The sequence below is a fragment of the Poromitra crassiceps genome (assembly GCF_964638095.1).
Source record: "Poromitra crassiceps genome assembly, chromosome: 1".
In the NCBI taxonomy this organism is placed as follows: Eukaryota; Metazoa; Chordata; class Actinopteri; order Beryciformes; family Melamphaidae; genus Poromitra; species Poromitra crassiceps.
In genome coordinates this window covers 63949653-63977380 of record NC_139623.1, presented here as the reverse complement: position 1 = coordinate 63977380, position 27728 = coordinate 63949653, and the positions used below count along the sequence as shown (strand labels likewise).

At 42.7% G+C, this 27728-nt stretch overlaps 1 protein-coding gene across 1 annotated transcript in view; it reads right to left on the bottom strand.

Moving 5' to 3' along the window:
• LOC310790272 (alpha-1A adrenergic receptor-like) overlaps positions 1–27365 on the bottom strand; it is a gene marked incomplete at both ends in the record, with an annotated part of 78483 nt that extends 51118 nt beyond the window's left edge. Inside the window, 2 exons of the mRNA XM_083651942.1 lie at positions 13415–13693; positions 27057–27365. Coding sequence (XP_083508068.1) covers positions 13415–13693; positions 27057–27365 — 588 coding nt within the window. The remainder of the gene's footprint in view (positions 1–13414; positions 13694–27056) is intronic.
• Between the last annotated feature and the right edge of the window lie 363 nt (positions 27366–27728).

Sequence of the window (27728 nt, the reverse complement as noted above, 5' to 3'; positions counted from 1 at the left end):
ATATATGTTATGGCATGTTATGTTTCTGCAAACTACAGGTGCATTGATTAATGTTTCGGTGTTGTATATCACATTTGCAGATACGTGCAACGCTATCGTTTAGACCTCTTCATTGCGACACAGCTGGATTCACACTAGAACGAGATCACGATCACATGACAAATCCATTTGCAAAGCATGATCTATTTCGTTTGAATCCGAATTACCAATCGAGGAAGGAGGAGGTGGTCCTAAGTGGTTGAAGTTAGCTCGTGATAGACAGTGATAGAGAGATAGTTCATCCAATCACATGCCAAGTATTGTTTGAAAAAGTGCCGGCCCTTTTTTAACTGTTTCTAAGATTGAGTTCCCAGATGTTTCTGTGAAACAAAACACCTGGCCTCATCAGATGCCAGACTGAATGCAAGGTGAAAGGCTTTAATCTATTTCATCCTCCCTTTTGCCCAGCTTGGCTTCGTTTCCACAGTGGTCAGCACTGAAAACTCCCCACACACACACACACTCACACACACACGCACACGCACACACGCACACACACACACACACACACACACACACACACAGACACACGCACGCACACACACACATCTACCTCTCAGATTTGTCTTGTCTTTTGATTATTGTGATTAATTAATTGCTGTAGCTATAGGCTTTAACATTACATTACATTACGTCATTTGGCAGATGCTTTTATCCAAAGCGACTTACAATAACATATTTTTGTCAGCAATAGAGCAATCAACTATGCAACACAGTCTATGACAACTACAACTTCTGAAGGAACAGTGGTACAAGTTTAGTTCAGGTTAGTATTATTATTATTTTTTTTAAAGAGAGAAAGAAGCTAGTTCAAGAAGGGCCCAGATGGAGCCTGACAACACAAGGGAGGAGAGATATACGGGTATATAACAATACTCAAAAAGATATATTTTGGATTTTTTTTAAATGTTTTTACTGTGTTAAACTGAGCTTGAAATGAGCTGCTGACAAAGACAGCCTAGATAAAAAGAGATGGATGCAACAGTAAACTCTTTCTCAGGATTATTTCCTGGAGGAGACTCCATTTCTTCCTTGCGGATGTCAGTGAGCTGACTAACAGTCAGCAGAGCGGAGCGCTGAGATCAAAACAAAACACTCAGCTATATCTCAGCTCAGTGAAACAAAACACTCAGCTCTATCTCAGCTCAGTGAAACAAAACACTCAGCTCTATCTCAGCTCAATGAAACAAGACACTCAGCTCTATCTCAGCTCAATGAAACAAAACACTCAGCTCTATCTCAGCTCAGTGAAACAAAACACTCAGCTCTATCTCAGCTCAATGAAACAAAACACTCAGCTCTATCTCAGCTCAATGAAACAAAACACTCAGCTCTATCTCAGCTCAGTGAAACAAGACACTCAGCTCTATCTCAGCTCAATGAAACAAAACACTCAGCTCTATCTCAGCTCAATGAAACAAAACACTCAGCTATATCTCAGCTCAATGAAACAAAACACTCAGCTCTATCTCAGCTCAATGAAACAAAACACTCAGCTCTATCTCAGCTCAATGAAACAAAACACTCAGCTCTATCTCAGCTCAATGAAACAAAACACTCAGCTCTATCTCAGCTCAATGAAACAAAACACTCAGCTCTATCTCAGCTCAATGAAACAAGACACTCAGCTCTATCTCAGCTCAGTGAAACAAGACACTCAGCTCTATCTCAGCTCAATGAAACAAGACACTCAGCTCTATCTCAGCTCAATGAAACAAAACACTCAGCTCTATCTCAGCTCAATGAAACAAAACACTCAGCTCTATCTCAGCTCAATGAAACAAGACACTCAGCTCTATCTCAGCTCAGTGAAACAAGACACTCAGCTCTATCTCAGCTCAGTGAAACAAAACACTCAGCTCTATCTCAGCTCAATGAAACAAGACACTCAGCTCTATCTCAGCTCAGTGAAACAAAACACTCAGCTCTATCTCAGCTCAGTGAAACAAAACACTCAGCTCTATCTCAGCTCAGTGAAACAAAACACTCAGCTATATCTCAGCTCAGTGAAACAAAACACTGAGCTCTATGTCAGTTCAGTGAAACAAAACACTCAGCTCTATCTCAGCTCAATGAAACAAGACACTCAGCTATATCTCACCTCAATGAAACAAGACACTCAGCTCTATCTCAGCTCAATGAAACAAGACACTCAGCTCTATCTCAGCTCAATGAAACAAAACACTCAGCTATATCTCACCTCAATGAAACAAGACACTCAGCTCTATCTCAGCTCAGTGAAACAAGACACTCAGCTATATCTCAGCTCAGTGAAACAAGACACTCAGCTCTATCTCAGCTCAATGAAACAAAACACTCAGCTCTATCTCAGCTCAATGAAACAAAACACTCAGCTCTATCTCACCTCAATGAAACAAGACACTCAGCTCTATCTCAGCTCAGTGAAACAAAACACTCAGCTATATCTCAGCTCAGTGAAACAAAACACTCAGCTCTATCTCAGCTCAGTGAAACAAGACACTCAGCTCTATCTCAGCTCAATGAAACAAGACACTCAGCTCTATCTCAGCTCAATGAAACAAAACACTCAGCTCTATCTCACCTCAATGAAACAAGACACTCAGCTATATCTCAGCTCAGTGAAACAAAACACTCAGCTCTATCTCAGCTCAGTGAAACAAGACACTCAGCTCTATCTCAGCTCAATGAAACAAGACACTCAGCTCTATCTCAGCTCAGTGAAACAAAACACTCAGCTATATCTCAGCTCAATGAAACAAAACACTCAGCTCTATCTCAGCTCAGTGAAACAAGACACTCAGCTCTATCTCAGCTCAGTGAAACAAAACACTCAGCTCTATCTCAGCTCAGTGAAACAAGACACTCAGCTCTATCTCAGCTCAGTGAAACAAAACACTCAGCTCTATCTCAGCTCAATGAAACAAGACACTCAGCTCTATCTCAGCTCAGTGAAACAAAACACTCAGCTATATCTCAGCTCAATGAAACAAAACACTCAGCTCTATCTCAGCTCAGTGAAACAAGACACTGAGCTATATCTCAGCTCAATGAAACAAGACACTCAGCTATATCTCAGCTCAATGAAACAAAACACTCAGCTCTATCTCAGCTCAGTGAAACAAGACACTGAGCTATATCTCAGCTCAATGAAACAAAACACTCAGCTATATCTCAGCTCAATGAAACAAAACACTCAGCTCTATCTCACCTCAATGAAACAAAACACTCAGCTCTATCTCACCTCAATGAAACAAGACACTCAGCTCTATCTCAGCTCAGTGAAACAAAACACTCAGCTCTATCTCAGCTCAATGAAACAAAACACTCAGCTCTATCTCAGCTCAATGAAACAAGACACTCAGCTCTATCTCAGCTCAATGAAACAAGACACTCAGCTCTATCTCAGCTCAGTGAAACAAGACACTCAGCTATATCTCAGCTCAATGAAACAAAACACTCAGCTATATCTCAGCTCAGTGAAACAAAACACTCAGCTCTATCTCAGCTCAGTGAAACAAAACACTCAGCTCTATCTCAGCTCAGTGAAACAAGACACTCAGCTCTATCTCAGCTCAATGAAACAAGACACTCAGCTATATCTCAGCTCAATGAAACAAAACACTCAGCTATATCTCAGCTCAGTGAAACAAAACACTCAGCTCTATCTCAGCTCAGTGAAACAAAACACTCAGCTCTATCTCAGCTCAGTGAAACAAAACACTCAGCTCTATCTCAGCTCAGTGAAACAAGACACTCAGCTCTATCTCAGCTCAGTGAAACAAGACACTCAGCTCTATCTCAGCTCAGTGAAACAAGACACTCAGCTCTATCTCAGCTCAATGAAACAAGACACTCAGCTCTATCTCAGCTCAATGAAACAAAACACTCAGCTATATCTCAGCTCAGTGAAACAAAACACTCAGCTCTATCTCAGCTCAGTGAAACAAAACACTCAGCTCTATCTCAGCTCAGTGAAACAAGACACTCAGCTCTATCTCAGCTCAGTGAAACAAGACACTCAGCTCTATCTCAGCTCAATGAAACAAAACACTCAGCTCTATCTCAGCTCAGTGAAACAAGACACTCAGCTCTATCTCAGCTCAGTGAAACAAGACACTCAGCTATATCTCAGCTCAGTGAAACAAGACACTCAGCTCTATCTCAGCTCAATGAAACAAAACACTCAGCTCTATCTCAGCTCAATGAAACAAAACACTCAGCTCTATCTCACCTCAATGAAACAAGACACTCAGCTCTATCTCAGCTCAGTGAAACAAGACACTCAGCTATATCTCAGCTCAGTGAAACAAGACACTCAGCTCTATCTCAGCTCAATGAAACAAAACACTCAGCTCTATCTCAGCTCAATGAAACAAAACACTCAGCTCTATCTCACCTCAATGAAACAAGACACTCAGCTCTATCTCAGCTCAGTGAAACAAAACACTCAGCTATATCTCAGCTCAGTGAAACAAAACACTCAGCTCTATCTCAGCTCAGTGAAACAAGACACTCAGCTCTATCTCAGCTCAATGAAACAAGACACTCAGCTCTATCTCAGCTCAATGAAACAAAACACTCAGCTCTATCTCACCTCAATGAAACAAGACACTCAGCTATATCTCAGCTCAGTGAAACAAAACACTCAGCTCTATCTCAGCTCAGTGAAACAAGACACTCAGCTCTATCTCAGCTCAATGAAACAAGACACTCAGCTCTATCTCAGCTCAGTGAAACAAAACACTCAGCTATATCTCAGCTCAATGAAACAAAACACTCAGCTCTATCTCAGCTCAGTGAAACAAGACACTCAGCTCTATCTCAGCTCAGTGAAACAAAACACTCAGCTCTATCTCAGCTCAGTGAAACAAGACACTCAGCTCTATCTCAGCTCAGTGAAACAAAACACTCAGCTCTATCTCAGCTCAATGAAACAAGACACTCAGCTCTATCTCAGCTCAGTGAAACAAAACACTCAGCTATATCTCAGCTCAATGAAACAAGACACTCAGCTATATCTCAGCTCAATGAAACAAAACACTCAGCTCTATCTCAGCTCAGTGAAACAAGACACTGAGCTATATCTCAGCTCAATGAAACAAAACACTCAGCTATATCTCAGCTCAATGAAACAAAACACTCAGCTCTATCTCACCTCAATGAAACAAAACACTCAGCTCTATCTCACCTCAATGAAACAAGACACTCAGCTCTATCTCAGCTCAGTGAAACAAAACACTCAGCTCTATCTCAGCTCAATGAAACAAAACACTCAGCTCTATCTCAGCTCAGTGAAACAAGACACTCAGCTCTATCTCAGCTCAGTGAAACAAAACACTCAGCTCTATCTCAGCTCAGTGAAACAAGACACTCAGCTCTATCTCAGCTCAGTGAAACAAAACACTCAGCTCTATCTCAGCTCAATGAAACAAGACACTCAGCTCTATCTCAGCTCAGTGAAACAAAACACTGAGCTATATCTCAGCTCAATGAAACAAGACACTCAGCTATATCTCAGCTCAATGAAACAAAACACTCAGCTCTATCTCAGCTCAGTGAAACAAGACACTGAGCTATATCTCAGCTCAATGAAACAAAACACTCAGCTATATCTCAGCTCAATGAAACAAAACACTCAGCTCTATCTCACCTCAATGAAACAAAACACTCAGCTCTATCTCACCTCAATGAAACAAGACACTCAGCTCTATCTCAGCTCAGTGAAACAAAACACTCGGCTCTATCTCAGCTCAATGAAACAAAACACTCAGCTCTATCTCAGCTCAATGAAACAAGACACTCAGCTCTATCTCAGCTCAATGAAACAAGACACTCAGCTCTATCTCAGCTCAGTGAAACAAGACACTCAGCTATATCTCAGCTCAATGAAACAAAACACTCAGCTATATCTCAGCTCAGTGAAACAAAACACTCAGCTCTATCTCAGCTCAGTGAAACAAAACACTCAGCTCTATCTCAGCTCAGTGAAACAAGACACTCAGCTCTATCTCAGCTCAATGAAACAAGACACTCAGCTATATCTCAGCTCAATGAAACAAAACACTCAGCTATATCTCAGCTCAGTGAAACAAAACACTCAGCTCTATCTCAGCTCAGTGAAACAAAACACTCAGCTCTATCTCAGCTCAGTGAAACAAAACACTCAGCTCTATCTCAGCTCAGTGAAACAAGACACTCAGCTCTATCTCAGCTCAGTGAAACAAGACACTCAGCTCTATCTCAGCTCAGTGAAACAAGACACTCAGCTCTATCTCAGCTCAATGAAACAAGACACTCAGCTCTATCTCAGCTCAATGAAACAAAACACTCAGCTATATCTCAGCTCAGTGAAACAAAACACTCAGCTCTATCTCAGCTCAGTGAAACAAAACACTCAGCTCTATCTCAGCTCAGTGAAACAAGACACTCAGCTCTATCTCAGCTCAGTGAAACAAGACACTCAGCTCTATCTCAGCTCAATGAAACAAAACACTCAGCTCTATCTCAGCTCAGTGAAACAAGACACTCAGCTCTATCTCAGCTCAGTGAAACAAAACACTCAGCTCAGTGAAACAAGACACTCAGCTCTATCTCAGCTCAATGAAACAAGACACTCAGCTATATCTCAGCTCAATGAAACAAAACACTCAGCTATATCTCAGCTCAGTGAAACAAAACACTCAGCTCTATCTCAGCTCAATGAAACAAAACACTCAGCTCTATCTCAGCTCAATGAAACAAAACACTCAGCTCTATCTCAGCTCAATGAAACAAAACACTCAGCTCTATCTCAGCTCAATGAAACAAGACACTCAGCTCTATCTCAGCTCAGTGAAACAAAACACTCAGCTCTATCTCAGCTCAGTGAAACAAAACACTCAGCTCTATCTCAGCTCAGTGAAACAAAACACTCAGCTCTATCTCAGCTCAATGAAACAAAACACTCAGCTCTATCTCAGCTCAATGAAACAAAACACTCAGCTCTATCTCAGCTCAGTGAAACAAAACACTCAGCTCTATCTCAGCTCAATGAAACAAAACACTCAGCTCTATCTCAGCTCAGTGAAACAAAACACTCAGCTCTATCTCAGCTCAGTGAAACAAAACACTCAGCTATATCTCAGCTCAATGAAACAAAACACTCAGCTCTATCTCAGCTCAGTGAAACAAGACACTCAGTTCTATCTCAGCTCAATGAAACAAGACACTCAGCTCTATCTCAGCTCAGTGAAACAAAACACTCAGCTCTATCTCAGCTCAGTGAAACAAAACACTCAGCTCTATCTCAGCTCAGTGAAACAAAACACTCAGCTCTATCTCAGCTCAATGAAACAAAACACTCAGCTCTATCTCAGCTCAGTGAAACAAAACACTCAGCTATATCTCAGCTCAGTGAAACGAAAGCAGAAAGTTTGGATCATGCTGTGATGGATTCCCTCTCTGTGGACGTTTATTTTTCATACTGGAGAAGAGTGAACGGTAGCAAACAGACTTCTGAATAAAACTAGCACTGAGATCTGTAGTGCAGACACCAGCAGCAAGAAGGGAAGACGATCAGCACAACTTAAAAAGAAAATGATGTTATCCATTAAGGTGTGGAGTTTTGTGTCATTCCCTCTCTCTTAATACTTGATCCCTATAAACACAGCGGGGCATTTGGATTGTATAAAGCAATATGACACATTTTTAAGACCAGATACGAATGCAAACAAATGCAGACCTGGACACCATCTGGGTGTTAGATGACACAGATCCAAACCCCCAACCTGCTGAAGTGTCTTTGAGCAAGACACTAAATCCTTACTAGCTTTTATTTATTTATTTTTATTGTCTTGTCACTTATTCATTATTCATGCAATGTGAAAAGGCTTTAATCTATTTAATTCTCTCTTTTGCCCAGCTTGGCTTCATTTCCACAGTGGTCAGCACTAAAAACTCCCCCCCCCCACGCGCACACACACACACACACACACACACACACACACACACACACACCCATGTAACGGCGTTGTGTAGGTGGTACTTGCAGCAACCAATGTTAAGGGCTTGTCCAGGGGTGGATTCGAACTGCCGACCCTCGGCTTGGGAGAACGACATGTTAACCGCAACGCCAAGAGAGCTAGCTCCCTTGGCGGAGCTGATTAACATGCCTTTATACTGGGGAGTGAGTTTAACCAATCCACTCGCTACCAATTTCAATTTTGACAGAGCTAGCCCCTTGTATGTAACACATTTATGTGTGATGAATGGTTTACACTTTAGATTAGGGGATGCAGAAAGCCTTCTAAATGAATTGTAAATGATTTACACATCATTTATAACAGGTGAGGAACACTTCATTTACTAAAAGTTTATAGATGACTTACAACACATTTGTGATATGTTAACACATTGAGTGCCACAGCGCTTCAGTAAAATTGTCTGGAGCCTGTGCCAGATTCACTTCCATTCAGTTGAAAACAGCTATAGAATTTTTTCTATTATGGCTATATTAACGGGGCTGGACTTTAATGAAACATTGAACACTCCTGCTTCTTCCAAAGAAGAAATTTTGTTTCTAGATAGTTCCATTATGAAATGACAGCCTCTCAAAAAAGTGCACTTTCAAGGGTTTTCTGTCGTTTTTTTTAACTTTCCAAGATATAGTCCCTTTTATGAATACCTTTTGCACTCTAATTTCGAGCACATTCACTGACTCTGGCTGGTGTTTTCTGATGTGGTGGCGTGTGGTGTGGTTTCTGTGCAGCCTGTGTGCCACACACCCCTCTCCCCCCCCCCCCCCCCCCCTCTCCACCTCTGAGCTGCGGGCTCCTCCCCACACGCACAGAGTTTGTTTCTCGACTCCGTTTTTGCCCCGGACAGATCCCAGCGCCCATCAAGGAAATGATGCGCGCTGGCAAACGCGACTGAACGAAAAGGCTTGGCCGTTCGGCTTCGGATGCTGGCTTTCTAGGAAATCGTGTGGAGATAGATAGAAGCATAAGCTTGTGGCATACTCTTCGCTCAGTTGTGAGCGCGGATGCAGCCGAGCCCACTCTCCGCTGTAGACAGAGCAATATATACGGCTCTGGCAGAAAGCATGCATCGGTTTCCACTTTCATCACGGCTTTCTCCGCTGTCTCCTGTACAAAGTAAAGGATCTGAGGTGGGTGGAGCAGCTCCTGTGACGATGTTTAAGGTGGCGCCGTGTGATCCCTTGAAGGGATTCATGCTCACTGGCTAGGTACGACCTTAAACAGCAGAATTATGGAATAATATGAATTATGATTTTAGGACGTCCACAGACGTCCTTGGCACTCCTCGTTACTTTTTTTTAGGACGTCCACAGACGTCCTTGGCACTCAATGTGTTAACATAGCATTTATTAATCATCTACAAATGTATATTCATGTTTTGTAAGTGATTGGTTCATCATTAACTAAAGGCTTATAAATGACTTACGACTGAACGTTATTATAAAGTGTTACCGTAAGATGTGCTGAGCATGGCACATTTGTCACAATCAATTACATTTAAAATTAGATCAATAATGATCAACCTTATTCAATTCCTGCAAGAAATTGCAATTACAATCACAATGATTAATGCGAATTCAATCAATCTCTGCAATATTTGTCGGGGGTGTGCCATTTTTCTAAATTCCAGCGGTTTCTCTGCAAAAACAGCAAAAACACATTTCTCAACTTGCCATTTTTTCCAGTTCCCACAATTTTATGGGGGAAAAAAGCATTGCGATTCTTGAGAAAACATTTTGAATCCCCCCACCCCAACTTGCAATTTTTGCAATTGCCAGTTCCCGCAATTTTCCTGCAAAACATCACATAAAACTTTGCAAATTACATTGCACTTTTTGAGAAAAGTCGCAGCAAACCCAAGCATTTTTGACCACAATGTAAAAAAAAACTGCGAAATCCTGGAGGGAGTCCTTTTTGTAGCTTGCTTACCAAGTGTTGAACACGCTAATAGAGCGCCACTCACTGAGCAAGCTCATTATTTTCATGAACGGTGAGCTGAGCGGGGGTGAACGGCGCTCTCATCGTTCTTTTTCTCGTTCTCTTCTTACCTCGATAATTGGCCATTGGCCATTGTGTGTGTGTGGTAATTTATATAAGAATAAAACCGGTTTTGCAGTCATTTCGCCAGGCTGCGCTTGCCTTCTCACCGTGAGTCACACCTACCCACTCACTCTCTGATCTCTCTCTCACACACACACACACACACACACACACACACACACACACCAAGCACCACAGCTGTGGCAAATCGACTCAATCAATCAGCTGATTCTCTGCGTCTTATAAGGAGGAGGGTGTTTCATTCTGGACTATAGAGCGAGTGAGGCGAGGTTGGCTGAGTTGACTCTTGTGCTGGTGAGTGTCAGATTTTGCTTTAAGTTGAATTTATTTTTTGCATTTGAGCAATATAAAAAAAATAGAAGACCGAATGGGAAAGTGACTAAATAAAGTGCATCATGTTTATGCTTTCTTCCTGTTCACACAGACATCTGGTATTTTCTCTCACAACATAGCGGTCGCCTGCTGAAGATAGAAGTAACGTTGGCTAAACGGAGAGAAAAGCGGTGTCCTCTCTCTCTCTCTCTCTCTCTCTCTCTCTCTCTCTCTCTCTCTCTCTCTCGGTGAGTCTTCTGGTTTATGAGTCTAGTAGTTGCTGATAGCTGTCCGGGTTAAACGTTGTAAGCACAGCAGCCTAGCTAGCCGTTTAAATCCTCTAAAGGTGTTGGGATTTTGTGGGCGGAGCCGAACTGGTTGCAGAAAGTTACAACTAGCGGTTCAGCTGTCATAGAAATATGGAAGATCCTGACACCTCCTCCACGTATTTTAAATCTTCGCCAGCAACAGACAGGTTACCTTACACAAATAAACTAACTCTTTCAATGGAGTGAGGTTTCTTGACCCGTACTCACTGTCAGGATGGGTCTACTTTGGCGTATGAGTCCATTGTAAGATGGCGCTCCTCTTTAGGCGAGAGGGTGGCATCTATTTGGGCTAGAGAGAATCCCCCCCCCCCCCCATCCTGCGCGATGCCGGCTGCTGCTGTGATCCTCCAGAGTGGGGGGTGACGTAGAACCCTTGCTATATATACTAGGGAGGACTGACGTCATGCCTGACGTCATGAACTGAGGACAACTGATGTCATGCTTGACGTCATGCTTGGGCTTGACTGACGTCACGGGCTGATCAGGTAATACAGATATGACGGCCTCTCTCTCAGCTTGAAATTTGGTATGGAATCCTCACTAGATCGCCAAAGTTGCAGTGCCGGACATCGTCATATTCCTAGTGGGAATGTCCAGCATCTATACGCATACGGCACAAGACGTCTTTTTCCTGTATTCGGGGATCTCTCTCGTTCGGCTTCAGTTCCTCAGAGTTTTGGATACCACGATGCGTGCGCAACTAACGACGTCCACTCTAAATGAGTCTATAGAACAGCTGCCTGTGAACTGGACTGGGGAAAAATGTTATGTTGAGAAAGCGGTAACGCTTTAGAATACAGCCCGCAAATAAGCATGTAGTTATAGTATAACAACGGGGTTTAGGGCTGTAGTTATAGTATAACTACGGGGTATAAGGAGTGAAAAAATACTTTAACTAGAGGGTAACAAGATCTGTACTTATAGTATAACTACGGGTCCCAGGAGTGTAGTTATAGTATAACTACGGGGTATAAGGAGTGAATTAATACTAGAGGGTAACAAGATCTGTACTTATGGTATAACTACGGGGTTTAAGGAGTCTAGTTATAGTATAACTACGGGGTTTAAGGAGTGTAGTTATAGTCTAACTACAGGGTTTAAGGAGTCTAGTTATAGTATAACTACAGGGTTTAAGGACTGTAGTTATAGTGTAACTACGGGGTTTAAGGAGTCTAGTTATAGTATACTACGGGGTTTAAGGAGTGAAAAAATACTTGAACTAGAGGGTAACAAGATCTGTACTTATAGTCTAACTACGGGGTCGTGGGCTGTATTATGAAGCAGGGGACCAATTTTGTACTTATAGGCTAATTACGGGGTACCACACTGTACTTACAGGGTAACTACGGGGTACAAGGAGTGTAGTTATAGTATAACTACAGGGTTTAAGGAGTGTAGTTATAGTATAACTACGGGGCTTAAGGAGTGTAGTTATAGTATAACTACGGGGTTTAAGGAGTGTAGTTATAGTATAACTACGGGGTTTAAGGAGTGTAGTTATAGTCTAATTACGGGGTTTAAGGAGTGTAGTTATAGTATAACTACGGGGTTTAAGGAGTGTAGTTATAGTATAACTACAGGGTTTAAGGAGTGTAGTTATAGTCTAACTACGGGGTTTAAGGAGTGTAGTTATAGTCTAACTACGGGGTTTAAGGAGTGTAGTTATAGTATAACTATGGGGTTTAAGGAGTGTAGTTATAGTCTAACTACGGGGTTTAAGGAGTGTAGTTATGGTCTAACTACGGGGTTTAAGGAGTGTAGTTATAGTATAACTATGGGGTTTCAGGAGTCTAGTTATAGTATAACTACGGGGTTTAAGGAGTCTAGTTATAGTCTAACTACGGGGTTTAAGGAGTCTAGTTATAGTATAACTACGGGGTTTAAGGAGTGTAGTTATAGTCTAACTACGGGGTTTAAGGAGTCTAGTTATAGTCTAACTACGGGGTTTAAGGAGTGTAGTTATAGTATAACTACGGGGTTTAAGGAGTCTAGGTATAGTATAACTATGGGGTTTAAGGAGTCTAGTTATAGTATAACTACGGGGTTTAAGGAGTGTAGTTATAGTCTAACTACGGGGTTTAAGGAGTCTAGTTATAGTCTAACTACGGGGTTTAATTAATTCACTCCTTATACCCCGTAGTTATACTATAACTACACTCCTGGGACCCGTAGTCATACTATAAGTACAGATCTTGTTACCCTCTAGTTAAAGTATTTTTTCACTCCTTATACCCCGTAGTTATACTATAACTACAGCCCTAAACCCCGTTGTTATACTATAACTAAATACTTATTTGCGGGCTGTATTCTAAAGCGTTACCAAAAAGTTATGTACTGTATATTTTTAATTGTATATTTTTGGTTTTAGAGCAAGATAAATGGCTGCTCTTGTTGAAGCTTGGGCTAAAGCCCCTGAATTTTACATTCATCTTTTAAAATAAAGATGTTTAAAAAGCTATATTGTGTGTTACGTTTTCAGTGCTGTGCCTTTTCTCTGGGTAAACAAGAAGTGAGCTTGAAATTAACTGAGCTGCTCATTTTTTGGGACTGTGAGCTATAGTTCAAAGTTCAAAATATGAGGCTCAGCTATGAACGTGAACTAGTTCATTTGAATCTGCGTGAGCTGAACTTTGAGCTAGCTCTTGTGAAGTGTGGGCTTGCACAACACTGTGCTACCTGTGAGGGCGGCTCCTTCCAGCCCAGCAGCGGGCCGATGGAGATGACTGTAGCCAGGATCCAGACGCCCAGCATGGCCAGCAGGGCGCGCCTCTCCGTCACAATCATGGGGTACTGCAGTGGGTAGCGCACGCCGATGTAGCGGTCTATGGAGATGGCGCACAGCGACATGATGGAGGCGGTACAGCACAGCACGTCCACCGCCGCCCAGATGTCACAGAAGATCCGCCCAAACACCCAGCGGTCCAAGACTTCCAGCGTGGCTGACACCGGCAGCACCTGGAACCAGTTTGGTCGTGTCTTAGCTTTCATTTCATTTTCATTTATTGAGTTTAAAATTACAGGGACAGTGCACATTAATAAACATTTCTGTAAATGCGCCAGTTTAGCCAGCTTGGCTAATTTTCAACCGTAGTCCCTGGGCAGTAAGATGGTAAAAACTGCTAAAACAAAAAGTACATTCAAACCGGAACAGCAATACTGTACCTATAGTGCCACATCACATACAATAACATAAAATACATTATACAATAAGGAATAATACATAAAAACGTAAATCAAAACACGTCATGTTACACGGTATGGTCACACACTTGATTGTCTCTCAACCAAGATTTTAAGTTGACTTTAAAGGAGCGGTAAGTGTCACAGTCTCTAACCTGTAGTGGGAGACTGTTCCATGTGTGAGCTGCTCTCACTGAAAAGACTGCCTGTCTGAAGGCAGACCTCCTCATAGGAATTAAACAATCGCCTCTTGCCACAGACCTGGTGCGTCTGTCATCCATTGTTTTTTGCTTAACAAAAGCACTAAGGGGGGGAGGGGCCAAGCCATGCAGAATCTTATAAACAAGACTGGCGTTTGTGATTTTAATGAAATTATCCCAGCTTAGTAGATTTTGATTTCTTAGGCAATGACAGTGATGATGGGTGTTTGGCTTCCTGTCAAGCACTTTAAGAGCCTGGTGGTATACCGACTGTAAAGGTTTGAGTGCTGTACAGGAGGCCTGAGCCCAGCTAGTCAAGCAATAAGACAGATGTGACATGATCATGGCATGAAAAAATAGTGTTGCTGCCCTGCTATTTAGACAGTTCCTAATATGGCGGAAATTGGACAGGTTGAACTTCACTATGTTTGTCACATTCTTAATTTGCTTTTTAAAGGTCAGATTTGAGTCAATTGTCAAACCAAGATATTTTATATCAGTCACTACTGTCAGCTTTTCCCCCGCAGCATAGACATCAGGTGTTCGATCATCTGTTTGTCTCTTTGTAAAGAACATACAGACTGTCTTCTTGGTGTTTAAGTGAAGACAGGAGCTATTAAGCCACTCTGTGACAGGGGCCATCGCTGCCGTGAGTTTACATGCAGCTTGTTGTTTGGTTGCTGCGTGTACATAAATGACAGTATCATCTGCATACATTTGCATATCAACATCATTACATACAGACGGAAGATCATTTATGAAGAGACCAAACAACACAGGACCCAATATTGAACCCTGAGGTACACCAAAATAATAACTGAGGGCTGATGACAGCTTACCATTTATCTTTACATTAGCTTACATTAGCTTTAGCTTGCTCCTGCATAGCATAGCAATACAGAGCCAGACGATGCCAATATTGGGATTTTCACACACGTACAGATGTCACTCATTTAGTCTTCTGCCACACCCCAGCAGTTTTGTTAAAGGATGGCTTTATCGATTATCAACCCACTTTGTATCATTATAATGTCGTTAATATAAGCAGATGGGTAGTGTTTACCTTCTCTATGTTTTCCACACGGACCTCCCTTTTCTTAGCCTGAATCGTCAACTCATACACTCATTTCCTCTTCTAGTCTGAGATTGCAGTCATTTCAGAGGATTTCTATGAGGGGGCAGGCTTTGGTCTTCCCTAACCAATCACTAGAGACCATGGTGTCCACGCTAACCAATCACTAGAGACCATGGTGTCCACGCTAACCAATCACTAGAGACCATGGTGTCCACGGCAACCAGCCGGCTGGCAGCAGTCTTGCAAGATCACTGCCTGCTGGAGCTGAATCTCTCTGGGCTCCCTGGCTAACACACCAGTCTGATGGAATAACGGATTCGGAACTGCAGTAAAAGATGAGACGACTTGGAAGTGAGCAAGGATGTAAGACTGAAGTGGTAAGTTCTGAAAATATGTGTCTCATTCCAGCATCTGTTGTACTGCAGTTGTAAACAGGGCTCGACGGTGCGATCATTTTGATCGCATTTGCTACTAAAAATAGAACAGTGTGAATTGTAAAACGCAATAAGGGGCACGTGTGCGAATACAGAATTCAACCATTCAATTCATTTTTAGTGCCATGCTCAGTTTCAATGTTGTTGCAGTGTGTAGTTTAGGCAGCACTGCACAGAACCAATGGTGTCCATTGAAAAAAGCATGTGATCGACTCGTCGCTCAGCTCAGTCAGTCAGTCAGTTGGCTGTTTAGACAGCGGACAGCCAGAAAAGTGTCTACTCTGTAATGATACGCGTTAGCCAGTTACTGGCTGGCAAGACAAGAGTCACATAAACAGATGGGATTAAAATGCGTCAGACGATGGATTTGTACACAAGACAAAGCTACCACTGCAGCAGACGATAGTTATCCCTGCTGAAAAAACCAGCATAGACCAGCATGAATTTCTTGCTGGTCTATGCTGGTTTATGCTGGTTAGTGCTGGTCTGATGCTGGTCTATGCTGGTTAGTGCTGGTCTGATGCTGGTGGACCAGCATTACCTTGCTGGTCCACCAGCTAACGCTTGCTGGTGAAGCTGGTAAACTACCATGGCCTTGCTGGTGAAGTTGCTGGACCAGCATGGTGAAGCTGGTGGACCAGCATGGTGAAGCTGGTGAAGCTGGTGGACTAGCATGGTCATGCTGATGAAGCTGGTGGACCAGCATGGTGAAGCAGGTGGACCAGCATGGTGAAGCTGGTGAAGCTGGTGGAGCTGCATGGTGAAGCGGGTGGACCAGCATGGTGAAGCTGGTGAAGCTGGTGGACCTGCATGGTGAAGCTTGTGGACCAGCATGGTCATGCTGATGAAGCTGGTGGACCAGCATGGTGAAGCGGGTGGACCAGCATGGTGAAGCTGGTGAAGCTGGTGGACCAGCATGGTCATGCTGATGAAGCTGGTGGACCAGCATGGTAAAGCTGGTGAAGTTGCTGGACCAGCATGGTGAAGCTGGTGGACCAACATGGTTGTGCTGGGGATTGCTTGACCAGCATGGTCATGCTGGTGGAGGAGATTGTGAAGTGCTCCACAATGGAAATGACCTCCTCTGTACCCTGCTGGTCCATGGCATGGATTTAATTTTAACTTTCGTGTCCAGGCCAAGCCCAGGTCCCTTTTTGGGGTGTTTTACAAAAGTTAATTGTGTTAGTGTGTGTTAGAGAAGCAAATGAAAATGTAATTAATGTAATGAGAATATAATTAGGCCTATCAAAATCTTGGGGACAATTTTTGCCCCTTGATCATGTTTTTTTGGTGCATTCTGAGATTTATTAGAGCATATTTGGCCTTGCCCCTGGCTAATTTCCTACACTGGATCATACCATGAAAACATACAGTAAGGGGTAGACATCACCTTTTCTGTCATCATGTTTGGTTCAGGAGATTTGATGCAAAAATAATTAGGTTATAGTGGAAAGTAAAATGGCTGCCATGGCAACCATGAGGAAAACATCTAAAAGCAAAAGTTTTATTGGATGGGGGACCCTGGCACAAAATTGGGGGTCTGTGGTCTAGTTTAGGGGACCTTGATGTGAAAAAGTTTGGGAAACAATCTGGCCCATCACCCATCCCCTATGGGTTATAGGGTGGGTTATATTAGCCTGGGTAAACCCAGCCTCCACGTGACCTGCTCTCAGACCTGCTCTCAGTCACTACGAGAGCAGAGCAGGTCTGAGAGCAGAGCCCTGTACTACGAAACTAGTTTGACAGATCCGCGATAAGTCCCTTTGATCTGGTTTGACTGAACAGGATCAAAGCTATCTAGTTAACTGATACTACGACGCTGGTTTTTTACTAGGTAAGTGGACCTGGGATCTGCCTGTGCACGCGCACGTTTTTCGCTCGTGCACAGGCGCGCGTCCACGCGAAAGAGGTGCGCTGGCCAATCACATTATGAACAGCTGAGTTGATCCACGCCCACACCCATTTCCTCGTTCCATGAAAGCGCAGTGCATGATCAGAGTTTTAGCGGATATTTAATGTATCCGCGATTTAATGTCAGAATGAAAATCCGCGTTGGATAGTCTGCTGAAGGGCTGTCTAAAGCAGCAGCTTGTATTCACATCAGTCATTTGATTTAGGCTACTTTGATCAGCGATTTCTGTCTGATACAGCTGCATACATTGATACAGCAGTCTCAGTCTATACATTTCCACAATCTGTAAGCCTATTTAGACCATAGATTTAGAAACGCATGCTCAATGAATAATGATCTCTATCACTCATGTGTGTGGTTGCACTGATCGAATAATTCATATATAAAATAGCCTAGTATAAAGCCTAATAGCCTACTATAAAAGAGAAAACTGCTGAACTGAATTGAGACGATGCGGGCATATTATCATTGATAAAAACTAGCCTATTTTTGCTCATATATTGGCATACAGCCTACAGGACACAGTTCCAGCTGAAAGATGCAAGAATAGCCTGCATATTTAGTATTGGGGCTATCCATATTTATCCCATATCTATATTATATGTATAGGCTTTTCTGGCATGTAGGAGAATATCACCCTCACTCCATTTGAGGGTCCATTCATGATATGCGCCGCGGTGATTAATAGTGATCATATTTCTCCACGCATCGTTGAGCTGTTAAGACATAAAGTGGTAAGTAGGCTTAATTTAATTATGTAGCCTACAGAGCCACGAATGTTTTTCTTGTTATATTCTCAGTTGACTGCAATCTATTTTTCCTATGGCGATCTTATATGAACGGTGAGTGACTCCAGAGAGCCGATTATATGGGTCTGTCATGGATTTTGATCTTATCCTCTGAAGCTAACCTGGTCGCAACCAGGTTAGCTTTGCAGCGTCAGTTGCCATGGTGATTGAAAGTTAACTTGCTTTGTAGTACGGCTAAACCAGGTTTAAACTCAAACTTACTCGGATAAGGCATTAAACTAGCTTCGTAGTACAGGCTACTGGTCACGTGGAGGCTGGGTTTACCCAGGGTAGGGTTATATGCCTTCTTTTTATATTTTGTATCGTCTTCTGGTCTCCATTGACAGCTTGCCAGATAAAATAAATGGTACAGGGCCAAGTTATAACATAAGCAACAAATAACGCAACACACAAGAAAAAAGTTTTAACCATGCCCAACAAAACACCTTACAGGGTAACAGGCTAATATAACACAATACAAGAGGCTAATGCAATTCTATATCAAGCATAGTCCTTTAAAATAACATTACACATGAATGTATTATTATTATTATTATTATTATTATTATTATTACCTTTATTGTTATTGTTATTGTTATTATTTTATTATTATTATTATTATTGTTGTTGTTGTTGTTGTTGTTGTTGTTGTTGTTGTTGTTGTTGTTGTTGTTGTCGTCATTATTATTATTATTATTACTTTCAAGCTATGTTATGTTTTCTACTGTAACAGAGGCTTTAATTAAACTCTAGGTGGCCGTGGGTCAGACTCATTTCTGAGGCCAGTGTTCCCATAGAGGGTATGCACGTGATGTCACAGGCAGAAGTCACTGCATGGTCACGCCCACTGAGTGACAGCAAGACTGATTTTGAATGCAGTAATCAGCCTAGATTAATGACACCTACTGCTCCAAACAACAGAGAACCTGCTGAATGTTTTGCCCATAGGTTTTAGGTTTTGCCAGTCCCGATTGAGGGGGCATGTTCCAGTGGGAAAGTGACGTCCGTGCTGCATACCCTCCATTCAATTGGAACTATTTTATGGAACTGAGTATCACTACGCCTCTGATATGCTGCGCGAGACCATCTCCAAACTTTCGCGCGGCTGGACCTGTCTGCACCATTTGTCAATTGTCAGTACAGCACTCACTGCTCCGGTCTTCAAATAAACTCCAGAAACAACGAACCGGCGGCTTGAAGCAGATTATTTGTGGAGGTGAGTGAAGTAGGCTTAACTTGTGTGTTATTTACTACGACAGAAAGAGGTTATTCACGTTAGTCAATTACTTGTAAGAAGGAGAGTGGCCGCTGAGGGGGGAACACTTTTTTACCGTGATGTGTGTGTGTGTGTGTGTGTGTGTGTGTGTGTGTGTGTGTGTGTGTGTGTGTGTGTGTGTGTGTGTGTGTGCGTGCGTGCGTGCGCGCGCTTGTGGTGGCGTTATGGCTCAGGCTGGGTGATAATTCTATATTGTAACAGGCTAGTATTTTGGTTTAGTATTTAGTTTAGTATTTTGGTTCAGCTGTCAATCAAATCTTCATTACAGGATCATTTTCTCTTCCAAATGAAGGCGAAAATGGCGCCTTGCCTGTCATCTGGCAGAGTTTCTAGCCCATAAACTAACTACTAACTTGAGCAATTATGCAAACTAAATCAAACGGTAATGTCTAAGAATGCAAAGAAATGTAACTGGCTCGTTAAAACACGCATTCCAGGAATATTATTTACATTTATAACGATAATGGCGCGCGCCTCCGAGCCTGACAGCCTCCCTGGCTGTCAGGGGTCGTCTCTCGGAGATTCCAGGCGGGCGGACAGCACCTATGAATCGGATTGTCCGCTCGCCCCGCACGAAGCAGCTGGCTCCCTGGTACTCTGCGGATCCCACTCGTGTAGCATGACAACAGGCTGAATCCCACTGGATTTGCGGGTGGAACACGCCAGGATTGGCCAATCCCAAAGCCAGTCCTCAGAATTGTCAAATCAAATCATCGACACGTATATGGTCCGCCTCTCAATTCGTTTTCAGTGTCTGACGCTCGCGCTGGTGCATTCCGTTCCGGTTCACTTCGACTTTAATGGTGGAGCTGATTTAATTACTGTATAAATATGAAAACAGGGGGAAAGCTCTACCTTACCTGGTATTTGTGATGTGTAAAGTAAAGCTAGAGAAACTGACCCAGACCTTTTTCGTTGGGTTTCACTTTTCAATTGTGCAAATATTACAGTCACTAAACTGTTTCCCTGTAATGCTCTGTAGATCTTGGATGTAACCATATTGACATTTCCATCTCTTTTTCAAGTGGGCCCTGCTCGCACTCACACACACATTAAGGGGTTAAGGGCCTTGCTCAAGGGCACCTCAGTGGTGGTAATGAGGGAGGGGCAAGTGCTGCTTTTCACACATGCTTTTCTAATGGACACTGTCTCTTTGTCTATATACTGTGTGTGTGCAGGTTTTCGATGAGATATCATACATTGAGGGAGAAACAGCCAGTGGAGGACACACATTAATCTGTTAAGTAAGTTGAGAACTTTTCTTTTCTCCAAAAACCTATTCCTGTGGTCCTCTAGGCCTACTTGCTTTTTATCCTTTCTGGAAAGGATTTTATTTTATTTTATTTTATTTTTATTTTTTGTGTGTGCTTTGAGCACCACAACATGGCCGGTGTCTCCAAAACTCAGCAACTCACACCAAAACGATCTAGATGGACATATCCTGTGGGTGGCTGTAGTTTTAATTAAAGGTGACTGGCTTGTTAAATAAATGATTTGTGCACATAGCTGATGCCATGATCCCATGGAACCTAATGCATGTGTCACTGCATTTGGACTCTTATTTACCAAATTGTAATGTGTCTGGAATGGATGAGCTGTTTTACCAGGTTCCAAGGTGGATCAGAAAGGTGCGATTTAACGCCCCCACTTACAGTATCTGACTTATCAACTTCAAGATGAATTTTAAAATGTGTTGGGAACTTGGGACCAATCGGGCTGTGAGCCAGAAAGGTCTTTGTACAGCTAGACCCTGGGCAGACAGTACAGTGAAATAATTTTTAAAGTAGCTCATGCGTCACTTTTGTGTAGCACTTTTTCAAATGGCAGTTGAAATATTGACCAAAGAACAGTGTTACTCTGCCACTAATTTATCTCTGTTTGCTTTTCAGTTTGATACAAAGAATGGCTCCAGAACCAAAACCTGGGTGAAGCAGATGTGGAAGCTCGAGGGGGGAAGCCTGGATGCTACATCACAGAGAAAATAATGGACATAAACAAACAAGCAAAGAATAGCACTTGAAGGGACACTCCACCGAAAAACAATGCTGATTTATTTTGCACATAATCTCACACATATCCAAAAACTGTAAACCGTTTTGCAGGCATTCATTTAGTTTGACAGTTATTGAGAGTTGATTTAAGTTGTGATTTGTGAATGACATCACTGGTCCACGACTGAACTCAAATCAACTCTCAATAACTGAAATTAATTAATTACGGTAAATGAATGCCTGCAAAACATTGTTTTTTTCCATAAAGTTTTTAGGATTGTGAGATTTTGTGCAAAATAAATCTGCATTGTTTTTCAGTGGAATTCTCTACTTCTGATTTGACTTAAGGCCTTTGCTCCTCAAGGGAGCATAGGCTATTGACAAAATGTCGGTGGTTGGCGGTTCTTCCCTGTTCTCCCCAATTGAGCCTGCTCCCAGACATTTCTGCCTGCACACCTCTTCTCCAGCTGTTCCTGGGGTGACCTCTTTTCTTGTCGGGTGATGTTGCCTGTTTGTTGTGTTATTGTTAATTAGTCAGTAGTTTTATTATTTAATTGAGTTTAATTGTAATGAGTCTTTAATTGCCTTCAGCACATTAATTGAGTTGAGTCGCACTTTTACTTTTAATACTTTTGACATAAAGACAGGTACAGGCTGACTGTTCAGGTGCACTGCTGTATGTGCGGTTCTCTCTCCCACTCCCTCTCTGTGTTGCTTTTATTTAATAAATAATTATATTGTTATGTAAACCTGAAATAGTCTTCATTTAACTAGTTCAAGAAAGATTACTTTTGTGATGTTTATCTGGTCTGACTACTCTCAGCATGGGGTGCTGGTTAACAAGCATTCAACCATAGGCCAGCATGTTGTGTTTTGACACCAGAATAGCTGGTGTATGCTGGTCACACCAGCACACCAGCATAGGTGTACTGGTGTATGCTTCCCATGCTGGTCACAAGACCTTGATGCTGGTCACACCACCAGCATACCAGCATCATCGCATGCTGGTCACACCACCAGCATCCCATGCTGGTGGTGTGACCAGCATGGGATGCTGGTCACACCACCAGCATACCAGCATCATTGCATGCTGGTCACACCACCAGCATCCCATGCTGGTCACACCACCAGCATCCCATGCTGGTCACACCACCAGCATCCCATGCTGGGATGCTGGTACACCAGCATAACTTGTTGTGTTTTCAAAACACAACAAATTTACCAGCATCCCAGCATGTGATGCTGGGATGCTGGTACACCAGCATAAAAAGCTATGCTGGTGCATGCTGGTTTTTTCAGCAGGGATGGCTAGCGCCTAGCGTTAGCTGGCTTATATGAATGACATCGCTAGTTATTTAGCAGCTAATGTTTGCATTAGCAATGCAAGCTTAGCAAATGTCTTCAAAAAGACCTGTTGACAATCTGGCTAACGTTATGCTGTCTGTTATTAGATAGACCATCTAACGCTATCTGATATCAGCTATCTGATAACGTTACACAGCTATGGTTTTCAACAGAACAATAGCCAATGAGCTATTGAGTCCTTCTGGTAGGAAATAAATGCATGTTTATCATGATAATACTTTGAATTGAATTAAACTTAATTGTAACGTATCAGAGATGAATAGAATCATATCAAATACATGCTATATTGTTCTGTATCAAATTTGAATTGTGCTACTAAAATTCTTTGGCCTCTATCTTCCCAAAAGCGTTTAACGCCGTGCGCAATGCAAATTGGGGGCGGACACAAGCGCATGCCTGTGATAATTGTACTGGGCATTGGCTGCCCCATGCCAAAGCAGGCGTTTCAGTGCTAAAATGTGGGATAGATGGCGTTACCCAATCGTCAGCAGCGCGCAATTACTTTGCGCTAAGAGCTTTGAAAAGGACCTCTTATGCGCAAATACCTCTCTGCGCTGGGCGCTCTGCACGGAGATTACAGGTGCGCTCCCAGCGCAGAGAGGTATTTGCGGAGTGGAAAGTGGAATTCCTTTTGGATATGTCATTAAGCACAGCCTTGCCACGCCAAGACATCAAATTATGCTGCTAAAATTGGGTATTAGCAGATAATTCAGTGAGGCAATCAACTATAACTCACTGAGAAACTTTTATCACATCGCAAAGAGGGAAATTAATTGAGAACACTTGTGGGACAATGGACATAGGCTATTTACCTTCATAACCCGAAGGGTCATTGGCACCACAGACGATCTGTCAATAAGCTCCCTCTGTCCTCGCACGAGTGAGTACACTCTATTACGCATGGAGAGAATTACAGCATATTGCATGCCTCGGCGAGGCAACCTCGTGCAAACAACCATTGCGAGACGGGAACCTGATTGGTTTTGATTGACGTAATGCCCAGCCTTGCCTGGCCACGCCTGTGAATAATTCTGGTAGTTAAGACCACCCAAATCCCATTTGCGCAGGCATTTTGGGGTGCAGATGATTTTTGGCAGAATTGGCACGGCTCTAATTTGCGCCTGCGACAGGTGCCGTGAACGTTTCCGCATGCCCGCCGAGAATTGCATCCCCAACATATTTCGGGGCTGTTTTAACTTAGAAATCAGGGAGGTCACGTCTACCAGACAATTATATCACTTTGAAACAGTTACATTTCTGTATAAATCATTACAAGTAGCTCCCCATTACAAGTAGCTCCCGTGAGGTGGGGATGTTTTTTTTTGCTGCTCGGCGGGGGAGCAAAACTCGGCAGAACACCTGGCGGATGGCGCAAGGCGGAACGCTATCTTCCGTGCCTTAAAGCATGCGCAAACAGTGCGCAAATCGCTATTTAGGGATATCGCCTGTCGGAAGATAGAAGCTAATGTGCTAATAACTTTTTCAACTCAGTAGCACATGTGCTCCTTGGGAAAATGGTAAGCGTCGAGCCCTGGATGTAAAGCGCTAATGTTAGCGCTCGCAAATGCTAACGTTACCCTAGCACAGCTGCCTTTCATAGACAATATGAACAACCGATGCAGTTTAGCTGGAATAAGTAATGAAGGCACACATTTTCAGAACCTGTAATGTTAATCCAATTTACTTGCTGACTTCTCCAAGTCCTCATTTTTGTTTGGTCCATGTAGCCTTTGCTAGGAGATGTGTTTCATACAATTCCTCTGGCCCACCTAGTCACAAGCACAAGCTAACGTAGCTAGCATTAGCTAGCTACGTTAGCTGTTTGTCACCAACACTTATAATGGTTTTTGTTGGGTTTGTTTTTGTAACATTGTTTAAAAAAACAGCATGTTTTAAACAGCTAAAAATAGCATCATATGGGACCTTTAATGCTTTGGCCACAGCTGTGTGTTTCCGTTGTGCATGACTGACAACAGCATTAGCCAATCAGCACCCGTGATTGGATTTTCAACCAGAGAAAAAGCTTTTGCACATGACGATGCCAGAGCAAGAACAGCCAAATCCACATCTCTGGAATGGGGGGCTTCGACGGTCTGGACCCAGGCTACCCATTTCCTCCATGGCAAAATGCTCTGCTGTGACGCGTTGTATGTCACAACGCGGCACAATGGAAATGTTCGAGATGCGGACTCTGCTCCGAGGGCTGTCAATTTGACTTCCAGGGTGGCTGTTTTTGTTAGTTTTTATATTTTAAGTATGTGCCGCACATCCACAGAGAATCGCATCGAGACCTGGCGGGAGCGGGGTTTCTGCAATCCAGACAAATGGAGGATATTTCTCAGTGGAAAACATATAGTGAAGGTAAACACTGCCCATCTGCTTATATTAACGACATTATAATGATACAAAGTGGGTTGATAATCGGTAAAGACATCCTTAAGCAGATGGCTTTTGTTAAGAACAAATGAAACATTTAAATAACAAACGCCCACACTTGTGGCACTTGTCGCAGTACTGCAGCAGTACCACAAAACTAAATGGGCAACATCTACAGCACTAATATCTCTCACATACTATCCTCAGATCATGAGAGTCAGCCTTCCATTATCTAGTCTGAGCCTCAGACAAGCACCCGTGAATTCCACTGTGGGCTCCATTCAAAACGGCCCTGCTTTTTTACATGTGATCACAAAAACACAGGCATAGCCTCCTGAGACCCGAGCTTTGTTTGGTTTGCATTTTTGTTTTCTCTTTGCTATTTGGGATTATAGGACCTAATAAGTATAAAGCCCAAGCAGTCTTTGAACAGGCCAGTCTTGCATAGTTTTCAATAACGAACAGTTTTTTTTCATGCCATAGCCTGTAATTTCTGTTCTTCCGGATGTGTAATTATGGGTTTCCACCTGTAGCCACAGCAGAGAGGGTGCTGTTTCCCTGCTGGGAAGCAGAAGAACAACAGCCATTTTCAATTGAAAAGACAGGCAGAGAATTGAAAACAACACAACATTCAAGAATAGCCTGTTTCAGCGGACAACAACGGCTTTAAGGAAAGTACTGTTTTATTGCGATAGCTACAGTATGTATGGTGGTCGAGGTATCGATTGCGTAATCTCATCAAAAGCCTGACTCTTCACCCCAGAAGAAAACAGATCTAAGGAGAAGGAAGGCTATATGGATGAACAAGTATAGGGGCATTTTAAATGGAGCCCACAGTGGGATTTGCGGGTGCTTGTCTGAGACTCAGAGTAGAGAATCAAAGGCACTGAATCAACCTGTTGCCAGGGATGCGGGAAGTGGGGGTTAGAGTGCTGCAACACCCTCTGCTGTTTTGTATTGGAATTGCTACATCAATAAAAATAATTTTTATTAAAATGTGTTTTATTTGCTTTATACTGCGATATTTAGGGTTTGGTTGAAGACTATGAGTAAAGTAAAGAGGGTGGAGATGTTATTTTTGATACTTGGTTTATGATAATAAGATAATAAAATATAATAATAATAATAATAACGTCAGTGTTTCTTCCTGTGTTGCTGTCTGTTGTAGTGTAAAATGACCTAAAGGCAGGTGGTGACATGAAAGTGAGTAAGAAAAGGAGAAACTACTGAATGAATAATGACATCACAACCATATAACCTAAGGTTCATTTAAAATAAGATATTCCTCTAAATATGTCTAAAACGCATTAAAAAAAAAGAAAATTGTCGACGGCACCCTTATGGGCGCCACCGAGACTTCCTTCCTTGCAGCACCCCCTACTTAAATAGAGTTATAGCGTCCCTGCCTGTTGCTGTAACTCGGTATTTAACAAGAAGCACCCAGTGGATTAATTTGTTTACTGCAAGCAATGTTCTAAAAGCATAGCCTAGTAGCCTAGTCCAGTGGTTCTCAAACTTTTTCACCTCAAGGACCCCTAAACTGACACAAAATAGTCACACAGCAGCCTAAAGTCTGTCATTGTGTTACACGTGGATTGACTTATAGTGAAATATTCCCCATTTTGCTGGAGACCCCCTGGAACCCCCTCAAGGACCCTTGTGGGCCCCCGGACACCACTTTGAGAACCACTGGCCTTGGCACATTTGCGAGTGTTACGCACCGTGGTGCTTAGCAGCAGGTCGGCTATAGCCAGGTTGATGATGAAGTAGTTGGTGGGGATGCGCAGGTGGCGGTTACACACCACAGACAGGATGACCAGGATGTTCCCAACGATGGCAAACAGGATGAAGAAGGCCAGCACCATGCCCACCGGCACGGCACGGCCCAGGTCCAACGCCGCCCGGTGGCTGCTGTGGTCATAGGCGGTGAGGTTGGAGGAGTTGGAGCCGGGAGGAGACGCCTGCGTCCCCGTGTAAAGCCCCGGCGATGTCCCGTTACTCCAAACAGCATTCGCAGCGTCCAAACTCATGTTGTACAGTCTGTCTCCAGTCTGTCAGTGGGTCACACCTGTCATGGCTTTTAGCCAGAGTGCGTCCACATATTGTAGTTTTGTGTTTTTTAGCATTACGCACAGCAAAATTAAGCCCAAAACCTCCCAGAAATGTAATAATAATAATAAAGGTAATAATAATAATAATAATAATAATAATAATAATAATAATAATAATAATAATAATAATAATAATAATAAGCAGTGACTGTCCAGCTTACTTTAAATGGAAGTCCGTGTGAGTGGCACTCGAAGAAGCATCCCAGATTATAAATGAAAAAAAATCCTTGTTGAGTCAGGGATAAATCAAGCCAGAAATGGATTTGGAAGCCACAGCCTATA